The sequence below is a fragment of the Castanea sativa genome, chromosome 10, assembly GCF_040712315.1.
Source record: "Castanea sativa cultivar Marrone di Chiusa Pesio chromosome 10, ASM4071231v1".
Classification (NCBI taxonomy): Eukaryota; Viridiplantae; Streptophyta; class Magnoliopsida; order Fagales; family Fagaceae; genus Castanea; species Castanea sativa.
The window spans coordinates 10097360-10121258 of record NC_134022.1 but is presented as its reverse complement, the minus strand read 5'-3'; the positions used below and the strand labels follow the sequence as shown (position 1 = coordinate 10121258).

General features: G+C 35.3%; 1 protein-coding gene across 2 annotated transcripts; it reads left to right on the top strand.

Annotated features, from left to right (window-relative positions):
- The first annotated feature begins 16523 nt into the window (after positions 1–16523).
- On the top strand, positions 16524–20890 carry LOC142613546 (uncharacterized). Of its 2 annotated transcripts, XR_012840286.1 has the most exons (6): positions 16601–17471; positions 17571–17642; positions 17764–17815; positions 17946–18046; positions 18410–18560; positions 19995–20890. XR_012840286.1 is itself a non-coding variant. In XM_075785929.1 (4 exons), exons 1-3 carry the CDS (start codon positions 16842–16844, stop codon positions 17767–17769), a joined length of 708 nt encoding a protein of 235 aa, XP_075642044.1. In that variant the 5' UTR covers positions 16524–16841; the 3' UTR covers positions 17770–17815; positions 17946–18365. The 2 variants fall into 2 exon arrangements, 1 of the variants encoding a protein (XP_075642044.1); XM_075785929.1 differs by lacking the exons at positions 18410–18560; positions 19995–20890 and having other exon boundaries at positions 16524–17471; positions 17946–18365.
- Positions 20891–23899: the final 3009 nt, after the last annotated feature.

Sequence of the window (23899 nt, the reverse complement as noted above, 5' to 3'; positions counted from 1 at the left end):
AGATCCAACGAGATCTCAGCCAAATCTTAATAGATTCAAAGGAATATCGGCCAAACTCGTTAGATCCAGTTAGGAATGGCAACGGGTCGAGTTCGGACCGGGTTTTACTATACCAGGACCTGACCCGCGGGCTGAAACCCGTAACTCGAATTTAGTCCGTTTATTAAACGGATTTTTTATCCGGGCTCCAGATCCGTCCCATCGAGCCTCGTGGGCCCCACTGGCCCCGTCCATCTAGGCTAGATTTAGGCCTAATTCTCAACCTAAATCATGGCCCAATCACAATCATTTTTTTTAAGGCTCAGATGCCAAAAATAGGCCCAATCAGCTTAAAATATGAAGAGAAAAAAAAAAAAAAAAAAGGAAAAATCTTACACTATGGCATAATTAAGAACCCATGATGCGTATACTTATACTGGATTGTCAAACCACATCAAAAAAAAAAAAATGTTGGATTGTCAAACATATATAGAAACACAAATTAGTTTTTTTTTTTTTTGCTCTTCTTTGTTAATACAGATTTTTCCCTCATCTAAAAAAAAAATACAAATCACAATCCCAAACATAAACATAAACACAAATCAGTTTTTTTTTTTTGCTCTTCTCTATTAATACAAATTTTTTACTAAAAAAAAACAAACACAAAGCACAAACAGAAAACACAATCCCATCCTCTAATCATCTCATCTCTCTCAAATCTGATCTAACAATCTCGTGCTCCTCCTTAACAAATAGTAGCCACCACGAGATCCATGCTCCTTTGTGGTTGGGTGAGGGTCGGTTGAGAGAAAACAAGAGTGAGAATGAGAGAGGACCGAGACGAAAGGTCAAAAGGGTGGTGAGGTTGTGTGAGACCGTGGGATTGAACGAGGTAAGGAGCGTGAGGCTGAACAAGGCCATGAGGGGAGCGTCTAAGGCCGAGAGGGTGGCCGGTGGTGAGAGCTTGAGAGAGAGAAAGGGTGGCTGACGATGAGAACTTAAGAGAGAGAGAGAGAGAAAGGGTGGTAGAGATCTTGAGAGCTTGAGAAAGAGAGAGAGGAGGCGGTTAAGAGTTTTTTTTTTTTTTTTTAAGTCGGAAAGAATGAAAGAGAGTATTTATATTAGGGTAGTAGGGTTTTAATTTTTTTTTAAATATTATATGTATACGGGTCGGGTTCGGGCCGGGTATGAATAAAACCTGGACCCGACCTAAACCCGTTTCGTTTTTTTTTTTTTTAATAAAAAAACTCATACCCGACCCTATTATTTATTGGGCCGGGTAAAATTCGATCCATTAGGGTTGAGCTGGACCGAGTACCCGCGGATTGGGCTTAAATTGCCATCCCTAGATCCAGCAAGATTTGCAAACCCAAAATCAATCGATACACACTCAAAACTGATACAACCTGATCCAGTTGATCTGAAACTCCATTCGGGTTGGTTGCAAGTCAAATTTGCCCCACTTGATGCTGTCGGGTCAAGCTTGGGTTGGGCACAAACCAATTCGGTCTAACTCGTAGATAGTCGTAGTAATTATTATGTGTGAAGAAAGAGAAACAATTTCAAAATGTAAAGAAAATTTGATATTTTAATGTAATGTAATGTAAGATAGATAATGTGATGTGAAGTGTTTTGAAAAGTGAATATGTAAAATAAAAAAAATAGATTCTTATTTTAAAATACACGGATTTTTTTTTATTTTAAAGAAATGCGAATTGCATTGTTGATGGTCTAAAAATGTCATGGACTTGCTATACATGTCTTTTTCCACTTTTCCTCTCATATTGTTGTTTATGGATGTGAAAGAGGAGCCGTGATCTGATCGACCACTTTCAGGACACATCACTTTGGGCTTCAATGCAGGTTCTCTCCCAGCACGTTGATCATATTAATTAAACTCAACCGCTGAAATCATTCATCCAAAGTCAATCAAATGTGCCGACCAAAATTGAGAAAATTTTATAAGTCAGACCTCAATCAAATGACAGAAGGTTGAATCGTTGACTAGTGCTTTTATTGTCATTTTATAGACATTAAAACAAAATTGAGCATTCTCAACAAAAAAAATTGAGGATATTAAATAGTTATGTTATTTTAATCAGTGTACATTTTACATGTGAGCAAGATTGATTTTATAAGAATAGATGATTTATATAAATTCATTATCAATACAAAATATTAGTGGTCGTTACATTTATTGTAATCATAGACAGAGCTAGGAGGGCCATGGCTCCTTAATTTTTAAAATTTTCCATTATTCTTTTTTTACATTTGGTAATAAATTTAAAAATTACACAAAAATGTATTCACCAGTTCCTAAAAAAATTTTCTAACTCCGCTACTAATTTGTGATCATGGTTTGATATTCTAAATTATATATATATATATTATTATTATTATTATTATGCATATAATTATTTGCAATACTGGTAGTAAAATTTTGTAAACCCAAATTAAGAGATTCAAAGTACCCTCCAAAAAAAAATAAACAATAGGAATGTCTCGAAGAAAAATGTAGGTAAAAATTATGAATCGATTATTTATTATCAGTGAGATACAGGTATTAAAATTAAATGACAGTGATGCAGAGGGTGACATAAATGATTTAATATTTATTTCAAACTGGAATGGAATATTTCGTTTTTTTAAATCCATGGTTTGAGAACTGAAGAAAAGGAAAAATCGAAATTTCGTATCTACCCTGATCGTAGGTGGGCCCTTATCTGTGGGCCCAATATAGCGCCACGCTCGCCTTTGCACTGCCCTAAAACCACCATGCAATTGGACTCTCCTTAGCCTTGACACGTTTATTGCGGGTGTGTTTGAATATTATTTATTGTTGAAAATCAAAAACTGAAAATTGAAAATATTGTAGCAAAATAATGTTTAAATGTGTGAATAGTATTATAGGACTCAGTTTTAAAGTTGTTTTTTTGAAAAAAATGTAGTTTGTGGGTCTCATAAACAATGCATGAGACCCACAAAATACGCTGGACGCAAACATAAGTGAGTGTTTTATCTAAATCCAGACTCTCACTACAATGATGCCAACATTTCAAGCACCGCTGTTTTTCCCATTGTGGATGACTGCATGGACAGGAGCCAGAAATTGGAATATGAGAGGCAACTTTGCTATTGATTGTGTGTAGAGTTTTAGCTTTTAACTTTGTTACTTAAACTGCTAATGAGTTTTATTTATTTATTTTTGTGTGTTTTTGATGTGTGCCTTGCTTCTAAGTAAGTACAAAATTATTTCATTTAAAATTTTTTAAAGGAACGCGCTCTTTGTTTTGGATAAAATTGTTGATTAAACTTAATTGTTTTTAGCCTTATTATTGGTAATTTTGTTTGGCTAATTTTTTTGGGCTTGTATATTATGTTTAGATTTTAGATCAAATTTTTTTTTTTGGTCGTTAAAATGAGAAAAATGCTAGAGCTACAAACTTTTTTTACAAATTGCTAATGTAATGAGTGATTAATGGTAAGTTAAAAAGTGATATAATTGGTGAGCCTAAATGCGAACCAATAAGAATTTACTACCTCAGTAGTTTGTAAAAAATTTGTAGAAAATTTTGTGACTATATCATTACTCGTAAAAGAATTAATGATATTGTTAAGGGGCCAAAGTGTAATTTTATATAACAAAATTACTAAAATTAGTACCTATATAATACTAGTATTTAAAAAAAAAAAAAAATAGGAGGGGCCATTGCCCCCCTTGGTCCAACTATGCCTCCCCTTGACTGCATGCCACTGATTTTTCAGTTTCTCCAAGCTTGCATTCGTGAAGCTAATAAGTATGCTGACGAGTGAGTGAGGTTGGGTACCGTCAAGCTAGTGATTTTGTGTTGCATAATATTCCACCTATGAACTTGTTTGAAATATTCAACTCGGATTTGAATGGTTTGTACTTAAACAAGCAATGTCCTGAACCAATTGTTGTTCTCTAGTTTCAATTTACTGCATTTCCAGTTCTACCAAAAAAAACATATCAAGCCCAAAATATCAGCAGTCTGCAATTAGGAAGTAAATCAAATGGTCAGTCTGCAATTAGGAAGTAAATCAAATGGTCAGTCTGCAATTAGGAAGTAAATCAAATGGTCAGTCAAACAGTACAAGCCAAATTCGATTATTTTATCATTTATGACCAGATTAATCTTTTGTAAATGAACCATACTCTGCATTCATTCCTATAATTTTTTTTTTTGTTGAGAAGATTCATTCCTAAACAATTTGTTCTTTTAATTGAAGGGCAAATTACAAATTTTTTTAACCTAAACTATTATCCCCATTATTAGTAATCAACGATTGGGTCAGGGTCTCCAAAACCTCTTGTTCATGAAGGACATATTGAACTTTACAGTGCCAAATGTTGGAGTTACTCTCATCCAATTTTTCTCCTTTATTTCAGAGAACAATAATCCCTTTAGAATCATAAAAAGTAAAAATAAAAACCTAAAAAAACAATAATCCCTTTGGAGGCCAGATCCTGCATATAAATTTATACATGAATATTATTAATATGCACACACATTCCGATTTACGCTAACTCTGTGATCTCCCTTCTCTTTGATGATTGTAGGCGGTTGGCTATCCAAATTCCCCGGATAATTTTTAGACACATCTATCGTGAAGCAAATTTGTGTGCAGATCGATTAGCTACTTATGGTCGCTTGCAAGATGTAGACTTTGTTATTTACTCCAGTACGCCTGTGGACTTGCTATCTTTTGTTGAGGTTGATTGCCAGGGGATGTACTCTAACAGAATTTGTCCTGATACTTTATCCTTTCGTTAGTTTTTAATATGATTTCCTTTTTACCCCAAAAAAAAAAACTCTTTTTTTTCTCTTTGGTAATCTCTCTGCTTCTTGAGGTGTGTGGCACCAGTACATGCGCCTACTTGGTGGAATTTTTTGCCGATGTGGCTACCTCTAATAGGCTGGTCTTGGTGAGTGGAGATCGTTGGTGGCGCATGTTGCCGGAGGAAACTCCATTTGCTTCACACACTAGTGGTGCAAATGGGTCTCAACCCCCAAGTTGTCTTCAATCTCTAAACCCTAATTTTCAAGGAAAAAAATTATAGAATTTTTAATCTAAATTTCAATCCTTTATATCTCTCTAATTTCTTATCCAAGTTGAACAATCTATATGTCATTGGAAAGATTTTGATATGTAGATTCAAGCCATATAAATTTTGGCTTTTTATGAAATGAACAACATAATATATATATATATATATATATATATATATATATATATATATATATATATATATATATATATATATATATATAAACATGGCATAAAGTTTCTGCCCATTCAACTATGGTTTGGTTTTTCTCTCAAATCACACAACCAATTGTCATGAAATTTTAGGATAATGTTTTACATAACTATGTACAACATACTTCAATTTCGTGCCTAACTCAAACAAATGAGGTGTTTTCCATGTGAGACTTATCTATTAAATAAAAATCATGAAAAAAATGGTTTCTTCCCATTTTGTTTTTCTTGTTGAGAAAACATTTAGAGACATGAATGTAATGAGAAACACTTAATCAAAGCTCTGATACTAGCACAGATGGACCCAAGATTTCAAATTAGGGGGGGCCAGAGTATAAGTAAAAATAATCATGAAATTTCAAATAAGCATTTATTTAGTATCAACAAACTATCAACAAAAACAAAAACATAAATTTATTTTTTCATAATACATTATAATGCAACCACTACTAATGAAGACAAAGACACAAAACATTGTTACTTATTACATTAGAGCATTTACATCAGCTTACGTATACTTCTTTTTTTGTCTATTTTACCATAATAGCCTAATTTTTATTTTTATTTTATATTCCCACTTTCAAAATACTCCACATCAGATTATTAATTTTACATTACATTCCATCAAAATACTATTTCCTTATCAATTTTTTTTTTATTATCTCAAATCATCTCTCTCTTCCTCAACCAAAAATCACTACCTTCGATCTGAATAATTTCTAAAACATTCATTTTGTTGTATTAAGATAGACTGACCCTGATTAATAAATTCAATTACCCAAATTGATTAATTAAGTCAAATTACATGCAAATTGTGGAGGCACTAACAAATTACTGAATAAACTAAATGCAGCGGAAATTAAATTGACAGAGTGATTTGTTGACAAATGGAAAAATCTCTCACAAGGCAAAAACCCCCACCGGGTAAATTTAAGGTTACCACTTTCAAGAATCCACTAATCAATAATCAAGTGGTTACAAGTACGAGGAATCTTACTACTACCCTGGCCTATCTTAAAATACCAACCTACAGTTGAACCTTTGCTCCAATACCCAATTGGACTTGATCTTGTAGCAACCTTCTTTCCTTTGTTGCACAAATTTCCAATATGTGATTAACTCCTTTGCACCAATCCCAGTACATGACTAACTCCAACAACTTGAATGATTGTAGTTGACTGCAAAGTTCTTCACTTCATAAACAATGAAGATCGAGAAGCACTTGATTATAAAACCCTAAGGCATACAAACGCAATAGTTTCATACAGAGTATATGAGTTCTAGGTCTCTATTTCCGTATTTGATGACTTTTAAAATAAATCTTATATATGACTAGGGTTGTGAAAAAAGAAACCCTAATCAAACAAATCACCATGGGTAGGATTTCAGATCTGAAAATTCTGAAATTATAGATCTCGATAGATTGAGCTTCGCCATTAATCCTCAATAGTAGTATCAGTCGACCTAGTGTTGAGACTTAATGAAAAACTTTTCTTCACTTGTTTCTTGGATCAATCTTCATGTCTTTAACACTACCACTTGATATGTTTGAACAACATACTCTTTGATATATTAAACCCATATTAAATCTATCCAATTGCAAGCAAAGTGCATTTTGTCAAAAGATTAGCCAATTATATAGAAAATATGACCCTAACACATTACATAGCTACAATAATTATGTAAACTTTCCCAATTAACCCTAAAGTGCACCCACATTGGTCTATATGATTTTTGCGCTATTTAGTGCGCTTGGTGTTGAATGAGTGAGAAAATGGGTAATAATTTATAAGTGTATCTTTGTGACACATGGCCACCTCAAATCGGCTAATGAGTGTCATAAGATCTTTAACAACTACAAGTTATGATTTCATGTAAATACCTGCCTATAAATGGAAGCAAATGGAGCTTCATTTAGAGGCACAAGGAAGCTAACAAGATAATATACAAGAAAGCCAACTTCCCAAGCACATAAAAAAAATAGAGTGGACTATTTTTTTATTGGTTAAAATACTTGTATGATATATATGATGCAACTCTAATAGTTCAAACCCACTTCTCTCCTTTGTTCCAGAAGGTACCAACTATGGTTGTTCACGGGTCAGTTCAGGACGAGTTTGTGCCTAAACCACAACCAACCTAATCAGACCTGGTGGGGAGTTCCCAAACCTGCAACTGACCTGTAAAAGTGTTGGATTTCATGGGTCAGGTTTTAGTTGGGTGGTGATCAGTTTTAGGTGAAGTCGAAACTTATCAAAAAACAGTGAGATCTCACTAGATCCAGTGAGATCTAGCCAAATTTGGTAGAGATCTCGTCAGAGTCGATAAGATTTTCACCAAATCGTACGAAGAACTCTCCGAATCTAGCGTATCTCTGCCGGTCTAGTTGTGTTGCGTGCTGAGACCCGGTAAATCAAGCTGAAAAAATCACCAAAAAGCTTGAGAAATCTTTGGAATTGATGTATTTTGGGCGGGTCAAGTTTCATGGGTTTTGAAAGAGGAGATCTGCAATCAACCCGTCGAGGTCAGGTTTTTAGAGGTTGGTCGGGACCCATGTCTAACAGCCGAAGCAGTTAAGTCAAGTGGCGGTGGGTCATGTACTATTGGGTTAGGCGGGTGGGTTGGACACCCCTAGTACTAACTAGCCCAACTATGTGGTGAGAGTAAACTTTTATTTTAATGGTTTATTAGATTAAGATATTGAATAATGTTGATACTTTTTTAGTTGTTTTATTTTTTTGATTGGAACTTTTTTAATTGTTTATGTGTATCGCATTAGAAATTTAAAATATGATTAAATTTATTTATAAAAAAATTATTTATTGTGAATATGGTTACAACTTACAACTTTGAATCCTTTACTTGTCTTGCTTGGGCTTCTCACCTCTCTTATTGGGTTCAACCACATGATTTCCTATATCATGATTGTAACATAGCCAACTCTGCAAACATTATGAAATTCAGCTTTTGACGAAACTCGACGTGTCTCCCATCAATTTGATTTCCATGCTTGGTATATATCCCTAGATAATCAAAGGGCAGTGGGATTTTTGTTCAATCAAAATGAGAGAAAGCCCAAGTCCTTGCGGCCTTTAGGTACAACTCCTCTTTGGCCAAATTGAACGATCACGACACATGCATCCACATCGATCAATATCTTATTGTTTGGAGAATAAAATTGTATCAGGCTTTTTTTTTTCTTTTTTTTTGTTTTTAATTTAAATTTATTTATAACTAAAATATACTTTACACCCTCGTTTTTCTTAAATCTCTTTATTGACTTTGAAAACCTACAATTTACACTACTAGCACTTGCATCAGTTAATATAAAAATGTGTAAAGAAGCAGAGCATTGATGATGGCTGACTGAGACTGAGAGGTGAGAGACTGTGTGGGTTTGGAGAAATTATACTGTCGGATCACGTCACTTGTCCACTATTCCACTAAAAAATTCTCACTTGTTTAAAATTGTTGAGTCAATAATTAATTTTTGTTTAAAAAAAAAATTAACTCAGCAATTTAAATAAGTGTGAGTCTTTTAGTGGAATGGTGGATCACGTCACTTGTCCACCACGTGGACCTTATAATTTCTCGTGGGTTTGGGAGGAGAGAGGGGAGAGAGGCGAAAGGGTTATTTTTTAAGAGAGAGAGAGAGAGAGAGAGAGAGAGAGAGAGAGATTGATTAAATAAATAAAAATAAAAATTAAAGAAAGATTAAATAAAATTATAAATTAAAAAAAAACAAACATGATTATTTAAATAAAATAGAGTGTAAAATAGATAATCTGATGTAAGTTTTTTGAGAAGTGATTGTGTAAAATAGAAAAAAGTAGGCTCTTATACTAAAATAGACATAAAATTTTACACAAACTAATGCGAATACTTAAATAACAATAATAATGTCAATTTGCCCCTTTCGTTATACTCTTGGTCACATTTTTACCATAAATTCTCCTAAAAATGATATCATTTTTTTCCTTTCTTATTTTTAAATCCTATTTGTTTCGATATTAACATTCCTAGAAAATGAATTAATTTTCAAAAAGTGTTTTATAGAAAACTATCTCATTTTCCTATATTTGGTGGTGACCTTAAAATGAGTTAGAAAACTATATCTTTACTTCCCTTATTTAGCTTGGTATGAAATATAATTGTGGGGTCATGGATTTTGGGATTTGGCCGAGAGCATGTGGTTTTGGCCGAGAAGCATGCGTCGTCCGAGTCCGAGGAGTACTATCTCCTCGGACTAAAGTTAAACGCAAATCTAAGTATAGATCCTAATGATTAAAGATGACCTTTCAGGAAGTTCTAATGATAGCAACGAGCACCATGAATGTACAAGAGGGATAAGGGCTCAAAAATATCTAAGGGGAAGAGCGCTACCACCGCATTAATGAGGAAGTGACCTCTGAAACGCAGTATTATGGCGGCCTTACAACCACCCTAGAAGACTTTTAGAGGGGGTCAATGGAATGATATCGAGGCATAAACCATCAACTGTCCACATGTAGTCCACATGTAGGGTAAGGATGAAAGGAGAGATGTAATATAAATAAGGGTAGAGATCCCAGAGAGAGAAAAAAAGAGAAAGGGGAAGAGAAAGCACTATAGCAATCTCAACAACTCCTGTAACCATGGTCATCCAATATACGCTAGAACAGAGCTCCTCGGACTGTGCCGAGAACCAACTTTCTCGCACAAACCGGGTTCAATTCTTGTTGGCTCATCATCCAAAACCATATTAACTGTTATCCAAGCACTAAAACCTAGCTCTTTGACCCACTCTCTACAAATTTATTGTACTGGATTCACTAGACCAAGATCCCTTACATTTTGGGCTTGGTCTGAAAATTGTGTCCCCACAATTGGCGCCGTCTGTGGGAAGAGCTTGTGTGATAGTGAGTGCAACGGTTAAATATGATACAATTGGGCTCCCATCGGTAAGAGTCCCTGGGAAAGCCATTATGGTGGCCAATTTGCTATGTGAGCAAGTCACTACATGAGGCACACGATTGTTGTCCTAACTTAGCTTCCGCTCGTGTCTATACTACAAAGTGTGGATTGTACGGGGAGGATTGCTAAATGGGGCACGGTTTCGGGGGCTTTTGACATCAAGCACATGCCTTGTACCTCTGTCGGGGGCCAGTCCTCGCGAATTTGGTGGCCGAGTTCGTTTAAAACCTCCATTAGAGGAAGTGGCGCAACATATGAACAATTTAATGGGGATTTGCGACGGGGCTAGTCCTTGAAGGTATATATATTGATATCTTCTAATCTTTTGAAGTGGTTAAACAGAACCTTAGCTGTGACGGGTCCTCGGACCTCTGCTTTGGGGAAATTAACACACACGACATCTATTGAAGTGGTTAAACGAACCTTAGCTATGACGGGTCCTCGGACCTCAACCTTTGGGAAAATTAACACACACGACATCTATTGAAGTGGTTAAACAGAACCTTAGCTATGTCGGGTCCTCGACCTCCCCGCTTTGGGAAAATTAACACACACCGACATCTATTGAAGTGGTTAAAACGAGAACCATAGCTATGACGGGTCCTCGGACCTCCCGCTTTGGGAAATTAACACACACCGACATCTATTGAAGTGGTTAAACAACCTTAGCTATGACGGGTCCTCGGACCTCCCTGCTTTGGGAAAATTAACACACACCGACATCTATTGAAGTGGTTAAACGTAACCTTAGCTATGTCGGGTCCTCGGACCTCCCCGCTTTGGGGAAATTAACACACACCGACATCCATTGAAGTGGTTAAACGGAACCTTAGCGACGGGTCCTCGGACCTCTGCTTTGGGGAAATTAACACACACCGACATCTATTGAAGTGGTTAAACGTAACCTTAGCTATGACGGGTCCTCGGACCTCCCGCTTTGGGAAAATTAACACACACGACATCTATTGAAGTGGTTAAAACGAGAACCTTAGCTATGTCGGGTCCTCTGACCTCCCTCTGCTTTGGGGAAATTAACACACACCGACATCTATTGAAGTGGTTAAAACGTAACCTTAGCTATGACGGGTCCTCGGACCTCACAGCACAGGGAAATTAACACACACGGACATCTATTGAAGTGGTTAAACGTAACCTTAGCTATGTCGGGTCCTCGGACCTCATAGCTTGGGGAAATTAACACACACCGACATCTATTGAAGTGGTTAAAAGAGTCTTAGCTATGACGGGTCCTCGGACCTCCCGCTTTGGGGAAATTAACACACACCGACATCCATTGAAGTGGTTAAACGTAACCTTAGCTATGACGGGTCCTCGGACCTCCCGCTTGGGGAAATTAACACACACTTGACATCTATTGAAGTGGTTAAAACGTAACCTTAGCTATGACGGGTCCTCGGACCTCCTGCTTTGGGAAAATTAACACACAACCGACATCTATTGAAGTGGTTAAACAGAACCTTAGCTATGTCGGGTCCTCGGACCTCTCTTGCTTTGGGGAAATTAACACACATGACATCTATTGAAGTGGTTAAAACAGAACCTTAGCTATGACGGGTCCTCGGACCTCCTGCTTTGGGGAAATTAACACACACAGACATAACTACAAGTGGATAAACAGAACCTTAGCTATGTCGGGTCCTCGGACCTCCTGCTTTGGGGAAATTAACACACACTGACATCTCATGAAGGGGTTAAAAGAGTCTTAGCAAGGACGGGTCCTCGGACCTCCCGCTGGGGAAATTAACACACACCGACATCTATTGAAGTGGTTAAAAGAGAACCTTAGCTATGACGGGTCCTCGGACCTCCCCGCTTTGGGAAAATTAACACACACCGACATCTATTGAAGTGGTTAAACAGAACCTTAGCTATGTCGGGTCCTCGGACCTCCTGCTATGTGGAAATTAAAAAACACTGACATCCATTGAAGTGGTTAAACAGAACCTTAGCTATGACGGGTCCTCGGACCTCCTGCTTTGGGGAAATTAACACACACTGACATCTATTGAAGTGGTTAAACAGAACCTTAGCTATGACGGGTCCTCGGACCTCCTGCTTTGGGAAAATTAACACACACTGACATCTATTGAAGTGGTTAAACAGAACCTTAGCTATGTCGGGTCCTCGGACCTCCTGCTTTGGGGAAATTAACACACACTGACATCTATTGAAGTGGTTAAACAAAACCTTAGCTATGACGGGTCCTCGGACCTCCTGCTTTGGGGAAATTAACACACACTGACATCTATTGAAGTGGTTAAACAGAACCTTAGCTATGTCGGGTCCTCGGACCTCCTGCTTTGGGGAAATTAACACACACTGACATCTATTGAAGTGGTTAAAAGAGTCTTAGCTATGACGGGTCCTCGGACCTCCTGCTTTGGGGAAATTAACACACACTGACATCTATTGAAGTGGTTAAACAGAGCCTTAGCTATGTCGCGTCCTCAGACCTCACCTTTGGGGAAATTAACACACACTGACATCTATTGAAGTGGTTAAAAGAGTCTTAGCTATGACGGGTCCTCGGACCTCCTGCTTTGGAGAAATTAACACATAATAACATTTCTCTTCAAAGTGTTTAAACTATAACTCAATCATGCCTCGGTCCTCGGACCAGATGATATGAGAAAGATAAACACTTCATAATATTTCTCTTCAAAGTTTTTAAACTATAACTCAATCATGCCTCGGTCCTCGGACCAGATGATATGAGAAAGATAAACACTTCATAATATTTCTCTTCAAAGTGTTTAAACTATAACTCAATCATGCCTCGGTCCTCGGACCAGATGATATGAGAAAGATAAACACTTCATAATATTTCTCTTCAAAGTTTTTAAACTATAACTCAATCATGCCTCGGTCCTCGGACCGATGATATGAGAAAGATAAACACTTCATAATATTTCTCTTCAAAGTGTTTAAACTATAACTCAATCATGCCTCGGTCCTCTGACGGATGATATGAGAAAGTTAAAACTTCACTTAACATTTCTCTTCAAAGTGTAAATTATAACTCAATCATGCCTCGTCCTCGGATCCCATACTTTGGGAAAGTATCATTCCACAACATCTATTTGTTTCTCACTAAGTGTCAAGACGGACCCACAATATTATAACCAAATCCTCGGATTGGTAGCTTCTGAAAGAAGCAATTCACAGTATAAATATGGGGCGCATGAAACGACACTCCCTCAGGTGTAAATCAAAGGATCAAAGCAGAATCGACTCTTAAGAATTCAAAACCCCACTTTTCTCCTCGGATGCGAGGAGAAAACCGGAGTTTTGAGGGGCTATTGTGGGGTCATGGATTTTGGGATTTGGCCGAGAGCATGTGGTTTTGGCCGAGAATCATGCGTCGTCCGAGTCCGAGGAGTACTATCTCCTCGGACTAAAGTTAAACGCAAATCTAAGTATAGATCCTAATGATTAAAGATGACCTTTCAGGAAGTTCTAATGATAGCAACGAGCACCATGAATGTACAAGAGGGATAAGGGCTCAAAAATATCTAAGGGAAAGCCGCTACCACCGCATTAATGAGGAAGTGACCTCTGAACGCATTATGGCAGCCTTACAACCACCCTAGAAGACTTTTAGAGGGGGCTGATGGGACAAGTATCAGCATAAACCATCAACTGTCCACATGTAGTCCACATGTAGGGTAAGGATGAAAGGAGAGATGTAATATAAATAAGGGTAGAGATCCCAGAGAGAGAAAAAAAGAGAAAGGGGAAGAGAAAGCACTATAGCAATCTCAACAACTCCCCTGGTAACCATGGTCATCCAATATACGCTAGAACGGAAGCTCCTGACGTGCCGAGAACCAACTTTCTCGCACAAACCGGGTTCAATTCTTGTTGGCTCATCATCCAAAACCATATTAACTGTTATCCAAGCACTAAAACCTAGCTCTTTGACCCACTCTCTACAAATTTATTGTACTGGATTCACTAGACCAAGATCCCTTACATTTTGGGCTTGGTCTGAAAATTGTGTCCCCACAATAATTATTTTCCTTATTTAGTTTCGTGTGAGATAGAGTTGTTTTCCATAAAATTTTAGTGGAAAACAACTCTATCTCATGTCAAACTAAGTAAAGAAAGTTAAGAGATAATCTTTTTTGCCTATTTTATTTTAATGAGAAGTGCTATGTTTACAATATTTTCACAACCTTTTTTTATAACAAATCATAGATGGTAAGTTATTATTGGTTTTAATTTGAATCCACGACTTAAATTACTTTTTTGCCCATTTGTAACAACCAATAACTACTTGCTACTTAAGATTTGTTGTGAAAATATTGTGGATATAGCATGAAACACAAGAAAATGAAAAAAAAATTCACATTAAATTTTCTATTAAAACAATCGAAGCTTGTAATGATGTTGTTTTAGATAAATTAAGTGTCTACATGGAAATTGTTTATTTCTAGTAGCTTATTTAAATAATTTTAGACAAAAAGCTAATAGCTAGCTTATTTTCAATTGGTTGATTTTTTTTTTTCTAGACGAGGTGGAAATCTAAATCATTTAAAATAAAGATAAGACAAAAGGCAGTGTGGATCTACAAACAATACATCAAATAAGCAAAAAACTAACTTAAAATCAAATATCATTTGACAATATTTTATTTTAATGAGGAGTGCTATGTTTACAATATTTTCACAACATTTTTTATAACAAATCATAGATGGTAAGTTATTATTGGTTTTAATTTGAATCAACGACTTAAATTACTTTTTTGCCCATTTGTAACAACCAATAACTACTTGCTACTTAAAATTTGTTGTGAAAATATTGTGGATATAGCATGAAACACAAGAAAATGAAAAAAAAAATTCACATTAAATTTTCTATTAAAACAATCGAAGCTTGTAATGATGTTGTTTTAGATAAATTAAGTGTCTACATGGAAATTGTTTATTTCTAGTAGCTTATTTAAATAATTTTAGACAAAAAGCTAATAGCTAGCTTATTTTCAATTGGTTGATTTTTTTTTCTAGACGAGGTGGAAATCTAAATCATTTAAAATAAAGATAAGACAAAAGGCAGTGTGGATCTACAAACAATACATCAAATAAGCAAAAAACTAACTTAAAATCAAATATCATTTGACAACCAGTTAAAAGTTAGTTTTTGCTTAAATTATTTGTTGTTTGTGGGTCCTACACTACTTTTTGTCTAAACTTTATTTTTAAGGGAAATGTCATGGCATTAACATTTCTCGTAAGATAAATATATTTAAAAACTTTTTATAGGAAAAGAAAAAAATGGTTTTGTTTAAAGGTTTTTATATTCTCCATGTAAATGGTAAAAAAAAATTCCTGTAAATGGTACATTAATAAATACCCTAAGGCCATCCACTAACGAGATCATAAGGTTTAAATTTTTAAAAATAAGTTTGTTTTTAATTTTTTTCTTAAATTATGTAAATAAATTATAAAAGATAAGCAATTCTCAATGGGATTAGGCAGTTAGATAATAACAAATGTTTTTTTTTTGAGAAGCAAATTATAACAAATGTTGATAGAAATGATAGATTAATATATATCATAATATCACAGTTGTAAATTACAAATTTTCATAACAAATAATTTGATTTAAAAAGGAAAGCCAAAATTCCATACCAATTTTGGACGAATAGAAGAGTAAAATAAAAAAGGACAAAGTTTAGCTACAAAATTAGTTAAGGCATATGTATATAATTTTACTTAATAAAATAAACATTACTGCATATTTTAAAAATCTAACAGTTGAGTTGCATGTTTTTTACACTCTTAATTTACACATGTAAACTTTTGTGTCAATCAAATCTTATTTACGATATGCTTTATAACTTTATATTTTATGTATAATTTTAAATTAAAAAAAAAACTTGTAATTTAAACAATTTATTGATGACATAACTATTGATCTTTAATTTTCTAAAAATTTTGTAACTATGAGGAATATAAGAAGAAGAAGTAGTCCAACCATGGATTTATTAAAATTTATATCCAATAAAAAAGATATTAAATAAAATTATAGTTTACTAGTCTTATATTATTATAAATTTTGTAACTAAACTTTGTCAAAATAAAAAATGGGACGTGATGCTTCAAACGTACAATACACGGAAGCAGGGTTTTCTGTGTTTCACTTTACGGTTGGAGGCCCCCCAAGGCCCCAACCCCCCGGTAGAGGACAGCAATGGAAATAAACAAGAAAGCAAGGGCAAAATCGGTAAAAAGGAGCGAAACCGTAAACGTATAGTATAAACCAACTCCTTACTTTTTTTTTTTGAGAAACTCCTTACTCCCTTTTTTAGTTCTTTGTTTTTGTTTTTTTTGTTTTTTGGTTTTCCTGTACTATATAAGTAGTAGTGGCCTGAAGAGAGAGAAATTCAGAGTAATTCACACACACAAAAAAACCTCTCTGCCTCTCTCTAGTCTCTAAACTCTTCTTCTCCACACCATCTTCCTCTCTCTCTCTGATGTTTAGGGTTTTTCTTTTCAAGGTAGCATAGGAGTTTCAGACTAGTAGCTAGGTAAGAGAGAGAAAGAGAAGTGAGCATAGGAAGCTAAGGAAGGTTTTGTTTTGGTTTTGAGTTTTGAGTTTGTGCAATGGCGACCGCACCAGTGAAGTCTCAGCCACTTCACAACTTCGCGCTCCCGTTCTTGAAATGGGGAGGAAAGAGCCACACCAACAGCACAACCCGTTGCCGCCGCACGGTTTCCCCTGCTTCGTCCGAACCCGACTCCGACTACCACCACGACTCGGACCCGCCGTCTCGGGTCGGATCCCGGTCCGCTCGCAACCGATTCGGATTCTCTCCTTGCTCTTTCAACAACAACAGCAGCAGCAACAAGCAGGCGGCAGAGCATTCGGGGGCCGATGACGTGGCGGATGTGGAAGCAGCGGCGGAGGCGGAGGAAGGGGTGCAGAAGCCGTGGAAGTTGAGGCCGAGGAAGGCGGTGCAGAGGAGCGCGATGGTGGAGATCGAGAATACTACGACGACGGTGACTACGGTGCTTGCGATTCCAGCTCCGCAGGCGCAGAACGAGAATCCGAAGTCGATGAGGCTGAGAGGAGATCAGTCGCAGAGTACGGAGACGAAGAAGAAGAAGGAGAAGAACAAGTTCTGGATCGCACTCTCTAAGGAAGAAATTGAGGAAGACGTTTTCATCATGACTGGCTCCCGCCCAGCTCGCCGCCCCAGAAAACGCCCCAAGAATGTCCAGAAACAGCTCGACGTATTTAACTCTAAAACTCTTTCTCTCTCTCGCTGTGTGTTTTGATTTCTTGCTTTGGTGGCTGAGTTTTTTTTTTTTTTGAATGGTTTTGGTTTTCAGAGTGTTTTTCCGGGGTTGTGGTTGGTGGGGACCACGGCCGATTCTTATCGGGTGGCCGAAGCTCCGGCAAAGGTTCTATATCTTTCTATATCATTCTTTTTTTTGTTTTACTATGAAATTGGTTTTCTTGGTTTTATTTTATATATTTTGGTGTTTGGGTGTTAAAAAGGTTTTTGTGTTTATCTTATTACAGAGGTAGATATGCTCGTAGCTCATGCTTGCTTACTTAAATTCCTCATACAAAGGTTTGTTCACTCTTTCTCCTTCTCTCTCTCTCTCTCTCTCTCTCTCTCTCTCTCTCTCTGTGAAAGTATCTTCAATTCTTTTGGAAATTGTTTGTTATGGGAGTTGATGATTTGGTGATGGGCCTTGCAGGGGTAGATATGACACAGACAGAAAAAAAATTGTGATTTTGTGAAAGCTTGGTAAGGTTAGAGAAAGAAATCGCGCCTGCAGAGTTGACACCTCAATTTGAGGTATAATGCCCTGAATTTTGTATAAAAAAAAAAAAGGGAAATGAAGATGTCAATAGAAGAAAATGAACAAAGAAAAAGAAAAAGAAATGCCTGATTTCTTTGCCTTTTTCTTTTCTCTATTATTATTTTTTTAAAGTTTTTATTCTGTATTTTGCACATTTGGGGTTATGATGCAGGTGCAGCCTTTAGTTGGTAGTTTTAAGTTGTAAACATGAACATATAGTGGAATGAATAGCGTGAATTTTAGTGCTTTTTTCTTAAAAATTGTAAAGCGTTCTGAATGATGGAATTTTGATTTTGGGAGATTTGTGCTTTTGTTTGAAGGAATTCTGATTATGTTGGTTTATTTACGATCTTTGACAGGCTTCCCTACATCGTTGGGGGGCAGAGAGTATCAAAGGGTGTAGTTTTTTTGCAGAACCATTATTCCCATACAAGATTTATTATTGCAGGCACTGCTTGCTTCCTTGGTTCTCGAAGAGCCATCTCCCTTTCAATTGGGCTTCATCAAGAGGTTGAATATTTATATGTTGACTGACTGCATTTCTCTTTTCTATTCTTTCATATTTCATGTTGGTAATCACATGATTCACATCCACTGTTAACATTGGTTGGAAGTATTCTGAGCAATAATAAGAGTTTAAAATTGGTCAGAGGATTGACATTTCAGGCATACATAGGGTTTAAAGAATTCTGATGTTTAGGAAGGTTGGCAAATTATTATTAAATTTTCTATAGATTTCTGTTATAGTTTTTGTACATTTATCATGTTGGGGATGGCATCTTCCAGGGGTAGTATTTTTTTTAAAACTACTAGGCTTGAATCTGGTAAGTACTGTTTCCTGATTAGGATTTCAAGTTTCTGAGTAAGCAAATATATATATATATATATATATATATATATATATATATATATATTAAGTGTAGAGTAACTAAATGTTCATTAGTTTTATCAACCTAATGATGTTTAATTGTTCTTGATTAGTATGGTTTTTTGGTCCATATTTTACCCTTGAAGCTGTTAACTATTGTCTACATGCTTGATTTTCTCGCTATTACAACTTTACCAAGCAAGATGCTAGCTAGCTGCTGCTAGCATATGATGGTAACATTTAAAACTTGAAGACTTGGTTCTACGTTCACGTGTCACCATTGAACATCATCCTCATCAGTTTCCTTCTTGGCTGACTTCCTTGAACGAAGTTTCGGCTTTTTTTTTGGGGGGGGGGGGGGTGGAGGTGGTCATTTATCTGCAAAGTATTGCCTTTCTACCTAGTTTCTTACCTGTCCCTAGTCAAAATTATCCATGGTTGGATATGATGCTGTGTATGTTGGCCTCTTTTTGCCCGAGTTACCTGCAATGGTGAACTAACCGTTGTGCCATATAGATTGTATGTATAGTGATGCCAGATTGTAGATTGCATTTGACTGGTGAAATACGCAATTTCACCAATTTGATCTCCATGTGGAGAAACATTCTATATATATATATATATATACACACACATATATATACACACCTGAATTTGGTAATTTAAGATCTGATGGTTGAAATATTTAACTCTATGTTTATTCATTTTTCTTAGGTGATGTGTTGTTCCCAGTCTCCTTTGTTAATAATTCACAGCACTTTCCTTTTTCCAGCCAGTCCTAAGATAATAACACAATTAATCTGGAATATTTGGCCCGGTCTCCTCATTCTTTTTTTCCAAGTTTGATATCAAATACCATTTATTAAGTCTCTACCTGAATCCTGTCTTTGTTGAGTCACATTTGTTGAAATTCAGTTGTGATTCCTATTGGCCTGGTCTTGCTGTTTACACCAAACATGATAAGTTTATAAACTTATGACAGTGACTTCATCTATTAAAATGATGATATGTTTCCTTTTTCTGTTGCTCTTCTTTCTAACAATGACTGATTTAGTTGTTGATTCATTTGCATTCAGCAATAGAAATGAAAGCATCTGGAGACTATTGCTATATTTCTATTGCATTCAGCAATAGAAATGAAAGCATCTGGAATTAATCGTTATTTCTAGACAATCATGCTTATCTCAAAGTTGGAAATCTCATTCTGAATAGCCCTGATGAATTGGAGCAAGCAATTCCATCACAGACTTGAGATGCAAGCTTGGGAACGTAGGTTTTGAACTTGTGGAATCACCCTTGCTCATACAAGGTAATGAATATATGCACATTGTTATATGACTAAAAAAGTGATTTTCGCATAAATTCTTTCTAGCTCAAGTTATCTCATTCATGGTGTTTCATGATATTTGTTTGATTATGTTCTTGTGGTGTGGGGTTGTATTGATTTTTTAAGTGTGGGCTTTAATCTTTATGCAGAAATCCAAAATAGAGTTTATGGCACTATTTTGGGTTGTGGGTATTTGTATGATTATCAGTTTTCACTTGATGAATTCATTAAGGTCTCAATAAGCTCCTTCTGGATAATTGCCCAAATATATAACAAGTAATATTACATTCTCAAGGGAATATAATATATGCCTTGCTTCCATCCTATTTAACTTGAGAAAAATACCAAAGATAGAGAAAATACAAGGAATGACTTTTTAGCTCGACTCATGAAGCTCATCATATTCTCGCATCAGTCTTTAAGCCGGTGACCATAATGGTCCAATATAGGAATCTCTTTTCTTTTCTTTTTTTTAAAGGAAAAACCTCTCGGGCGATGGGAATGAACATTGCCTCGATTGTATATTGTCATTGACTTTTTTTTTTTTTAAGGGTCTACTGTTTTAAAGTTCTAGTTAACGGTATTTTAGGAAAAGTTTAATATTACTCTTACGAGAAATATAAAAAATTTGTCAAAAAAAAAAATAGTTACTGTTATTTTCTTTTAAGGATAAAAAGTTTTTAAAAATATATTCTTTAAACTTTTCCCAATCAATTGGATGCTGGATCCATGGTACAGTCTACAGCACCTTGGCGAGATGAAGACGAACCTAACGGATCTTTGAGATGAATACAAGTGATATTGTTCTTTACCGTTTTTTATAAGATTCTGTCATGCTCGGACTGATACGTCTTACCTGCCGCCCCTACCCAAAGTCCCAATTGGGCCCAAAGATAAATTGGAATTGCCAGCGTAGACCAGTTGCTTTTCTGTATTGGTATAAAAAAAAAAAAAATTGCTTTTGTGTATTCAACTATTCATTGGGTCTTTTCTCAACAAAAAAAAAACACTATTCATTGGATCAGAAAAACTATGATGTCACCATTGGTGAAATTCGTCTCGGGTTGATTGCTTAGTTGAAAGACTATATCCGATTATCAAATCAGCAGAGACTTGCTTGACAATTATCTGCGCATGACTGGAAGATTAGATTATTTTTGGCAAGAAAGGACTAATATAAAGTAAAAAGGGGTGGATATACATTATTATTATTATTATTTGATGAGGCCCCCATGAGGCCAAGAGGGGTCTTTTCTTGGTAGTCTTTCAAGGGTTAATATCAAATGATTCAAATCACGACGAATCTGTGGATTTTGCATTTTTAAACAATTAAATGTATTTCCCACTTTTTTTTATATATTTAGATTTATTAATTAATAAAAAAATCTTAACTAGTTTTACAAAAGAAAAATGAAAGGGCTAACTTTTAAAAAGTCTTTATTTTATTTTTTTAAGTGGAGGAAGGGAAAATCCTAATTATATATAATAGACTAATACTAGTGTATTTTATAACTTACAAATGTATTTCATGCAAAATTATTTGAATACATAATTTTTGAAGAAAATTTATCAATTTATTTTTATTATAAATCTTATTGAGAATATTGTTGATGCATGAATTTTACAGAGTCAATTTGGGATTCAAACAGTTGCAAAAAGAAGAGATGAGATTGTAGGAACCATTAGGGTTAGCCCCAATGGGGGCGAAGTCTGAATTAGTATGCATAGTGTTTTTTATTTTTTTTTATTTATGATAATTAGTATTTTTAAGGGTGTTTATTTATTTATTTACATCATATATAATAGTCCGTTTGGATTAAGGGGGAAGGAGGGGAAGGAGAGTAGAGTAAAATAGATTTAGCACAAAATTAGCCTATTTTTAATCAACTTTATTATACCTCCCTCAACTCTGCCTCTAAACAGGCCATAAATTTATTCTGTTCGGGACATGTCATTATTATTTTACTGTAACTTTTGATTTTTAATCTCTCAATCCTTTGAACACTATCTTCCATAAACATATAATTAAATCTCCATTATTTAGTTATTTTTTTAAGCAATATAATAAATATAATATTTTGAATCTTAATAAGTGTTTGTATATCTTACGATACACAATACGATACAATATGTGATAAAAAATAATAATAATCAATTCACGATGCAATTTACATTTTGACAACTATGTTTTGAGCCTCAATGAAATATTGATAAACAACTGAAAATTTAGGTAAATATAAATATTTATGCAATTCTATATGTTACACGTTACTTATAGTCTACAGATCATAAGCGGGGGGAAAAAAATCCAATGAAACGAATTAATCTAGAGATTGTTTTTGTTAAAAAGAATTGTTTGTGTTTTTCTTTTTAAGAAGATCAGTAAAAAAATTTTGTTTAAAATTTCATTTTTGATTTTCTTAAGGGTGTTATGGAAACAATAAAATCACAACTCAAAGTAAGGGTGGTTAAAAATATTGAGAGATTTTATTGTAATCTTATTCTTTTTCTATTTCTATTTGAACCAAGGTAGTCAGTTTCGTACCGTACTGGCCGGTACGGCCGATATTTCCGTTTCGGTGCCTGAAATGGTACAAAAACATCTTCATCTCGTGCTAGTTTAAATACCGGCAGTACCGGGTGCATTTTGGCTATACCGGCAGAAATATCAGATTTCGGCTGAAAAATAGATACCGGCCCGAAACAAAAACCCAGATTTATTTGTAGTTTTTCACTCACCTAAGATAATTTCTTAACAAATTTCACGATCTGATGCATCTCTCTTGTATCTCGGTCTCTTTTTTGCTTAGCTTTTCATTTTTCTCCGTGGTCTTTGCCTCTGTGTTCCTCTAATCTTCTTCTTCTTCTTCTTCTTCACTTTTTTATTTCTTAAGTGTTTCTCAGAGAGTCTTGCTTTGGGTGGCCACGTGATGACTGACCAAAGGTAAGGAGCTTGTTGAAATTTGAAATGAGACAAGACTTAGTAGAGGTAAACATGTGGAGGAGATAAAATTAAGAAAAAAATAAAGAAAGATAAATTGTAAAAGTAAAAGAGAATGAGTGGAGGTGAAAACAAGTGAGATATTAAAAAAAATTTGTTAGCAGAGGATAGTGGAAAATTGAGATACGTGTACCCAAAAAAATAAATCTTTACAGTATTTTTACAACAATTTCACACAAGTTTTAAGTTTTAAGTTGTTATGGGTTTTTATTGGTGAGACCAAAAAGTTATTTTAGTGGTAGGTTAAAATTAGAACTAATAAAAAATAGCCACATGATTTGTTGTAAAAGTGTTGAGAAAATATTGTGGACGTAGCACATTTATAATATATATTTTAAATATATAAAATAGCAGTAAATTCGAAACGGTACATTAGTATTGACCGGTACCGAAATATATCGTTCCACTGGCCAAATCGGTACAACTTTCGGTACGAGATTGACTTCCTTGATTTGAACCATTTATTTAAGGTGGTAGGCCAATTATGTGGGTTCTAGTTAGCTCAACTGGTAAATTTTCTGATGGTTGTATAAGATATCTGAGGTTTAATCTCTGCTTACACCAAAAACTGATTGGTGTCTTGGTCTGATGATAAAAAACTATCATCAAGAGCGGATGTCATATGATGAAACACGAGTTCGTCAGTTGTAGTG